General features: G+C 44.4%; 1 protein-coding gene across 1 annotated transcript; it reads right to left on the bottom strand.

Annotated features, from left to right (window-relative positions):
• On the bottom strand, positions 1-8,297 carry LOC128436947 (mitoferrin-2). The gene is made up of 4 exons (XM_053418902.1): positions 7,858-8,297; positions 3,045-3,273; positions 2,898-2,954; positions 1-2,351 (listed from the first exon to the last, which is right to left on the bottom strand). The coding sequence occupies exons 1-4, from the start codon at positions 8,200-8,202 to the stop codon at positions 1,768-1,770; spliced, it is 1,215 nt and encodes a 404-aa protein (XP_053274877.1). The 5' UTR covers positions 8,203-8,297; the 3' UTR covers positions 1-1,767.

Here is an 8,297-nt window from a genome sequence, read left to right on the forward strand (position 1 = left end):
TTGAAATCCTCTCAGCGCTTGGAGAGCCAGCACCAAGAGAAGACCCTGCTTCTGCGAGGAGCTGCCTTAGCGAGTTTATTTACAATTCACAAAATACAAGAGTCGCTTTCACACAGTGTTCAAGCTTTTCACATTAGCGTTGACGCCCGACAAACCCCCGGTTCCTCTCCCGCTCCCCCTCTCCCCCTCAGTCTTTGGTTTCCCGATGTTGAATCCTGGCTTCACACGAGGAACACTCTCCCTACAATCGTTTTAAAATACTCTATCACTGGATCTTTTAAACCCCTCCCCCTCTAGTAGTCTTGAAAAAACTTGTAGCTTCATATTTTGAATAATTTACACAAGTTAAATCTGAAAACTTAGCTGGTTAGAGTTTTTGGGGTCATCACTATTTACCCATATTTATACTTTTATATATATTAGGTACATTTCATCCTGATTTATGGCTTCAAAAACACATTATTATTTCTATATGAGGATTTTCTTGTAGCAGTTGTGCGCTGGATGTGCGGCGGCTGAAAGAAGGCGTGTGTAGAAGTAGATTCTTTATTCTCCATACTGGTGTTAGTGGTTTTCTTGTTCTGACAATGACGACATTATTGAGTTATTAAGTTATTAAGTGCTTAGATGCTGTGCAATGAAAATGACGTTCAAATCTTGTTTTTAAAAATCTACATGTGCAAATTAAATGATCTTTAGGTCGTCACACTATTTACCAGTTCTACATTTTAATACTAACAATCCCAGTTTGTTGACATGTTGTTTACCGAGGACCCATTTCTAACGATATTGCATAATTTTGCAGCACTGAATATGTGACAAGGTCTGAATAAAGAAATCAAATCTCTTCTGTAATGTAAACGTGACCTTCACGCAGATGTGCGTGAATTTCAAAGCACTTGTGTAGCGTCGGTCTTTATTTGTTGCGTTTGACTTAGAATGTTTCCTTCTGCATGAGAAGGTTCATGATAAATAAAGTTATTGAATCCTGCCGAGGTCAGACGAGACCTGAGGAAAATATAGATTATTATGAGTTAACTTTTAATTTGGGTTTGTTCCAGAGGAAAGAAAAACTTTTCATTTCCTTCAAAACTAATCGTCTTAAACATTTTTTAAGTTTTTCCATCGAGGCTGAGCTGTGCCCCCCCCCCCCTGTGGGCAGAAGGTAACATGGTTTGAGTACTTACTGGTGACCCCTCTTTACAGTGCAGTTCTGAAATATTTGGACAGGGACACATTATGGTTCTGTCCTCAACAGTCTGCAATTTAAGCCCCGTTCATCTGAAGTGAACAAACAGCATCAAATTAAACTTTAAAGCTGAATCCGAACTTTTACCTCCAGATTTTTTAAATCTGCTTCAGAACAGGATCCAGACACAAAACCCAATATAACACAGAACTGCATTGTAGGTGGTCAACAGGAAGTAAGGACTAAATATCTCTTTGTTCAAAGGGACAAGTTGAACTTTACTTTGACGGTTACCCTTCATGAATTCTTTGCTTTGTGAAAGCACATGAATGTGATGTTAACAGGGGGGGGGGGGGTTCACGGAACCACTTCCTGTCTGCTGTTCCAAAGCCTTCTCCTTGTGGATGGTTATCAACAGACATTTTGTTAAACCCCACATTGACTTTAGACCTCAGCTGCTTGGAACGAGACAGGACTGCACTCAGCTGATCTCAGTAAACAATTCAAAAGTTGAAGATTTTCTCAAATAATCTAAAATTCATGTTTGTTGTCTTCAGCACTTGGTGGAGGAGACGTCTTTACTTGTCTCCGTCCCGGTCTCCGCGCAGCCGCCTCTCGTGCTGCCGCTTGGTGATGATGTATTTGAAGAACTCGTACACTGACCAGCTGATGGCCGTGGAGGGCATCTGGTAGATGATCCGGGCCTGGACGCCCTTGAAGAACGCCGGCACGCCTCCCATCCTGTACACTGTCCGAAAGGCCTCGCCCAGACCAGAGATGTGCCGGCTGACCGGGGCGGAGGCGGCGGCAGCTCCGACCGCTCCGGCTGCCGTGGCCCGGATCACGTGGATGGCCTGCGCCTCCTGTGTGTTGAGGAGGGTCTTGCACACGTCCAGGGGAGTAGTGACGGCGGCAGCCAGAGCTCCGGCCAGCGCGCCAGACACCACGTGGGAGGAGGGGTTGTACTGTCTGTGGGGGTTGAGCAGCTCCTGGAGGTATTCGTAGGTCATGAAGTGCAGCGCCTGGAAGGGCACGTTCATGGTCAGCTGGGTGGTGTAGCTGCGGTAGAAGGCGGCCGGGCCCTCGCGCCGCAGCAACGAGCCCATGCAGTCCAACACACTGCGGTAAGGAGAGTTGAACATCTGCATTCGCTGTTTCACAACTGGAGAGAACAAACAGAGCGTTAGGAAGGGGGGATACGTTTAACAGGATTCTACAATTTAGAGAAGGAACTGGAAGAACTGTGAGGAAGGAAGTAAAACTAGAAAGGAACGAGTGAGTCAGAGTTATTAAATCCAAACTGGGTCTCAAACAGACAGATATGAAAGTGACAATGGGTGGAATACGTAAAACAAGAAGTTCTTATTCAAAACATCAAACTTCAAACATCTATTCACACGGGTTTTCATCTGAATCCGATCACCCAGCTCAGGAGAGTCAGGTCTGGTCTTATTGGCTTTTTATTATATTGTACATTCACATCAATCATTACTGAAATACACGTTCACAATAAATATGTTCTGTTTAAATAATGCTGGTTTTCCTGTTTCTTGTGTCTGTGGCGCCCCCAGGTGTCCTGACGCGGACCTGCACCCTCTAATGGATTTTCTACTGAGGTCTCAGAAGCAGGTTGAGGACTTGTCCTGTACAAACCTACAGCTCAGTCTTCACTGTGCAGCTGACTTAACAAGCCAGGAAGAGGGTTTACCTTCAGCCGGGTTCATCAGGGCGTCGTGCAGCACCGTGGCCATGCAGCCGGCAACTCCTGCAGAACAGACACACACCAGGAGGTTAAAGCCTCGGCCATCAGGTTTCCTCTCTTCTCCCTTTGAGCATCATGGACGAGGCTTCTTACCGTTAGCAAAGTGGCTGTTAGCTCCGGGGTGGATGGCGCCACTGAGTGAGAACTTGATCTTCTCGTAGCAGGCGAAGTAGAGAGCGTGGGCGGGGCCTGCGCCGACCGCCAGCACGTTCACGCCCCTGATTGGCCGCCAAACTCCCTCAGTCCTCACGATCTGCCGCAGGGCGTCCATCACGTTCCTGTAGCGCGCCCCGGGCTCCGGGTGCAGGCTCTGCATACGAGTCTGAGGAGAGAGGAACACACAGGGACATGTAAATATGTATTTCACACATGAAGAGCTCAGCAGGAGACACTCTCACAGCTCGGTGAGTAAATCAGCTACTCACTGACAATCTGTCAGACTAGAAATCACAACAATTTAAACCCAGTGCTCATTCAAAGTGTTTAGGAATGTGTCTGAACTTCACACTTGAAGACGGAAACAACTGCATTGACCATCCAAGCTCAAAGGAGGAAGTGAGCTCATCCACACTGTGACTGTAGAGGAGCAGTGAAGTTAACGTGGGCCGATCACCAGTCTGTGGGAATGAGGCAACAGAGCAATGAAGACACTTGAAAAGCACCAGTTTGTGAAATCCTGGAACTTTCAAGATCGTGCAAGAAGTGAACTTCCCCGGCCTCCCCCCAGGGGGCGCCAGAGCACAGGGGATATTCCAGCTTCTGGGAAATGATAAATCAAATGGAATGTTTTCTGCTTTCCTCGTGAATCACCTTCCTGAATACCTGAAGCCATCAGACCGGTTCCTTTCAATCAGGGCTTAGTTTGAACAAAACCATTTTTTTGCAGCAGTTTAACAATAAATCTCTGGCGTTGATTTCAATGTTCAACTTTATTGAAACTTCAATTTTCTCTTGTTCTGCTTCAGTTTAGTTGTATACAGGTGAGATAGTGTGTTGTAAAGTACAAGTAATAATTTGATGTGTATTTATTCTACATTTCCTGTGTTTACATTTAATCTTTGGTTTTTCATGATTGTTGTGACTTAAGAGTTTGATAGTTAATAATTTTATATTTCTGTAATTGTTCATAATTTCTTAATGAAAATGACAGTATTTTCTGAATGGCGTTTTACATCATCTTTTAATTTATATATTTATATTTAACGGGACGTCGCTTCTTCTGCAACAAGGAAGTTAAAACCCAGTGTTGAGTTATTATCTGCGGGAAGAACTACTATACTGTCTGCAGGAGTGTGTGTGTGTGTGTGTGTGTGTGTGTGTGTGAGTGTGAGTGTGTGTGTGTGGGGGGGGGGGGGCGTCTTGTAACTGTAGCACAAATCATTACAAGATGCCTGATGCTATTTTAAAAGCTGCATTTGTCGGGGAAGCAAAAATGACGATGAGCCTGGGCCTCCGTCATTCAACCAACAGCTAATAAGCACTCATGTGACATGTGGTGTCAAGTAGAGCTAAGTACTGAGCAGGAGCAGAAGTAAACATCTCAACAGAAAGAGACAAACGCGCATTTGTGTGAGGCCAAAGGACGACACACACTAACATCTAGTCAAACAAAGATATTTAAAACCGGGCTTGGACCTGGCTTACCTAAAAATGATGTTTGATTTGTTTGGAGGAGAAGGAAGAAATAATATTAACATCTGTCATCCACACGGCCTGAAGAACCATGAATCTACCGTTAGGTTGTTATGCAGTGAATCAAGTGACTGGAGTCTCAGGTGTCATTACTGGGATGACTGGCTTATATAAATAAGCTCATTAGTCACTGAGCTTGTTTCCTTTCCATCTAAAGCAGAATCTTATTTTCTGGACTTTCACTTAGCCAGATAATATTAGTCTCAGCGATTTGTTTTGTGTAGAAAGACACAAAATCTAATGTTGGTGACATATCACACAAAGTTGTACTGAATACCGACAAGACCACAAGTGGGAAGACACACAACTCATCTGTGAGGAAGTGAATCTAAATCCAGGAACCACAACTACTGACGTCTGTGTCACATCAAGTTCCTTGTATTTACTAAGTAGTGTAAACACATTAGAGTCGCTTTTAATTTGAAATTCAAACATCCATTCAAATTTGGAGGTTAAATATCTTGTTTGCACTGAAATTACCTATTTCCTGATGTCACCGATATTCAATCTACCAGAGAATCAAGCTTTAAGTTTGTTGTTTCGACTTCTTTCAGACGCTGCTGCCTCATTTCACAATCAGGTCTTTAAACCTGAGGAACAATGCTCCATGGATCTGTTATAGTTTCAAGTCTGTTGCACCTCGGGCCAAACCCAGTGACGTCTGTGTGCACAGATGTTAAATCATCCCGGCTGCAGGAGATTCTCAACTAGTTTCCAGCTCCTATGACTGCAGCTGAGCACTACTTCATCAGATGATCACTTTGAACAATAGAAAACTAATCACACAAGAAAAACTTCACAATTGAGAAGCTGAAAACTTTCCTTCTCATAATTCTTCATGATGCTTAACGGCACAATACAAACTATCAGGTAGAGCTCTTTTTAAATCTGACACCCTGCCCCCTTTAAAGATGTATATGATGCATTTCCATAAGTAATTATGGAATTAATTATCAGAGTGACCATCTAAAAGACTGATGACAATAATCCAATCTTTATGTAAAATGTTTCTCCACACCCTGCTGCCAGTTACAACACAGTGACAAACCAGAAAATAAAAATACTTCTAATCTAGTAAATCACAGTCATGTTTTTAATCTGCTGCTCAGTGTGACTGAAACTCTCCAGTGGAAACTTTCCTTGTTTGAGGCGGATTAACCAAAAAAATGCAATGAACTGGAAAAAGATAATCATCATAGAATTTGTAGTGAATAACAGCTTTGTTGGACTGAATGTAGAATGTGTGACTACTACACAACAAGTACAGTTGTGCTTATCTTCATGATGTTCTCACGATAAGCTTACTGGAAGTTCTTTTCCATCTAGTCCAACAGGAAATAAACACAAATCATTTCCCAGAGATCTTTCCCTTTTCCCATCATCACCAGTGTCTTAGAGGAAGCTACTGGATCTTTCCTGGAAACAAAGCACTCCCAGCAAAGTGAAATATTCACGACACCTCATTTGAAATGTGCCTCATTTTTGTCTCTTTTACAGAACAAACAGGAAACATCGAGCTGGAGCATTTAATTGTGTAACTAACAGGTTGAAAGTCATGAGCACAGGGAGTCTACGGTCAAATGGACCCCACTGACACAGCTGACATGTTGGATAACAAATCCTATTGGTAAAAAAAAAACAAGGCTGTGTAGAAGAACAGCTAGAGGTTAAAAAACAGGGAGCATGAGTTCGGTTTAAGTAAAAACTAAGTTAATTTTCACCTATTATTTATTGGTTGAGGTGGCTGAGAAGCTTTGGATGTACCAGTTATGTCATGTACACTGGTTACAGTAAGTCTATGAAGGTGAGGACAACTGTGCAGACTACACATCTCCTTATATCAGGTCTGGTTGTTCATCGCCTAAAATCAATGTCTCTGGTCTGTCGCCCTATCGGAGTTAATCATCCACTCTTTGTTATCTCCTCACGTTGACCTTAGCACATGGATTTTCTCTGGAGGTTTAAATCTGCAGTTATGTGCCTGCATCAAAAAGACTCTGAAACTATCAATGAAAATCAGGTTATAACCAAGTTCAAGTTCAATATCTGTATAATTTTAGTTTGGTTCATTATTGGAGACACCTGACGATGCTCTGTGTGGATGTTGGGACACGGAGATGATGCAACATCCTTGTTATTTCCAACTTTGCACCGACTTCCTTAAATATTTTTTTACTTCAATATTCCCCGACCACAAATGTCATTTTTCCCTCTTGAGGGAAGTGAAACTGTTCAACATCTCCTCTATTTATATCCAGTCACGGAAGGAATTTATGAAAACCCCACTGTGTGGTTTCCAGATACATAGTCACACCTTTGGACACATATCAGATTCTGATTTATAAATATCTCTGCAAGGAAACTTCCCGGTACGATACATATATTAATTATAGGTAAATATCAAATTCATAAATGTAGATTTTTAAAAAGAAAGCGAAACACTGCTTGGCTATTTACAATCAAGAACAATGTTTACTCTTTACTACTGTCCTTTGGTTTATATTTGCAAATAGAATTGTCTATAGATCTGCTTGAAGACTTCTGGACTCTATGTCAACATATGTCAATAACTTACTTCATCTATTTCCAGTAAATTAATTGTCTTCTCTACTCTTCTATCGACCAAAGTACCAGAAGTAGTAAGTGTGTTACTCTGGAACAACAACAACAACAACAACACCACCCATGTCAAAGTGAAGTGAAACGTGGCTGAATAGAACCGAAGCAGAAGTAACGTCGTGTCGAGGAGCCGGATCAGTCGCTTCCCCTCAGGGCGACAACTGCAACACAACTCAGCCAGGGATGTGTCCGATAATGGATGCACGGTCGCCAGTGAGTGCGGCTGCAGCCTGAGCGTTTAAGCTAACGTGTGTAGCATGCTAGCTCGATGAGAGGAGACGCAGATATCACACCGAACAGTTTCTTATGATAATATTATGACGCAGCAACATGGACGTGAAAGTGAAGGACACGTACATCACAGGGATTTTTCACATTTCACCTTGAACACTGAGTTTCTCGCTCTTTCGTGTCAACGTTAGTTAGCTGGCTGACCTCTGCTAGCAAGGTTGCCCCTGTTAGCTTGTGGCTAACCGGACTCGGGCCTCTACGTTTGCACCGGGGCTGTGGAACCCGTGGCCGCGCGTGAAGCGACACAGACCGGGCCTAGCATGTGGTGAAAGACGCGGTGTGGTGCGAGCCCTGGCGCCGGTACCTTGACACAGTCGATGGGGTACATGAGGCAGTGCTCCATGATCCCAGCCACGGCTCCTGCCAGCATGTGAGTGCTGGTGGCTTCCCCCGGAGGAAGCCCTTCATAGTCCATGTCCGGCTCCGCAGAGGTCGGGCTGTCCGCCGGCGGTGCTCGATGCAACACGGGGGCAAAGTCCTGTTCCCCGGGCATCCTCGGTGAAAGAGAGCCGACAAACCCCCCGGTGGCGTCCCGGAGCCGCCCACCCAGCCATCGGATCTCTGCCCCGGCTGCGGCGCCCGCGACGCGGCTGTCGACGCCCGGTGCTTCCACGGACGTTCGCCGGGACACGAAGCCGTCCGCTTCCATTCAGGCGTCCAAGAGTGTACGTCCGTGAAGCGGGTTCGATTCCCGGACCCGAGCGACCCTGTGGCTGGCGTGTTCCCGGCGGATCCGTCTGACTC

Source organism: Pleuronectes platessa, chromosome 3 (assembly GCF_947347685.1).
Source record: "Pleuronectes platessa chromosome 3, fPlePla1.1, whole genome shotgun sequence".
NCBI classification, from domain to species: Eukaryota; Metazoa; Chordata; class Actinopteri; order Pleuronectiformes; family Pleuronectidae; genus Pleuronectes; species Pleuronectes platessa.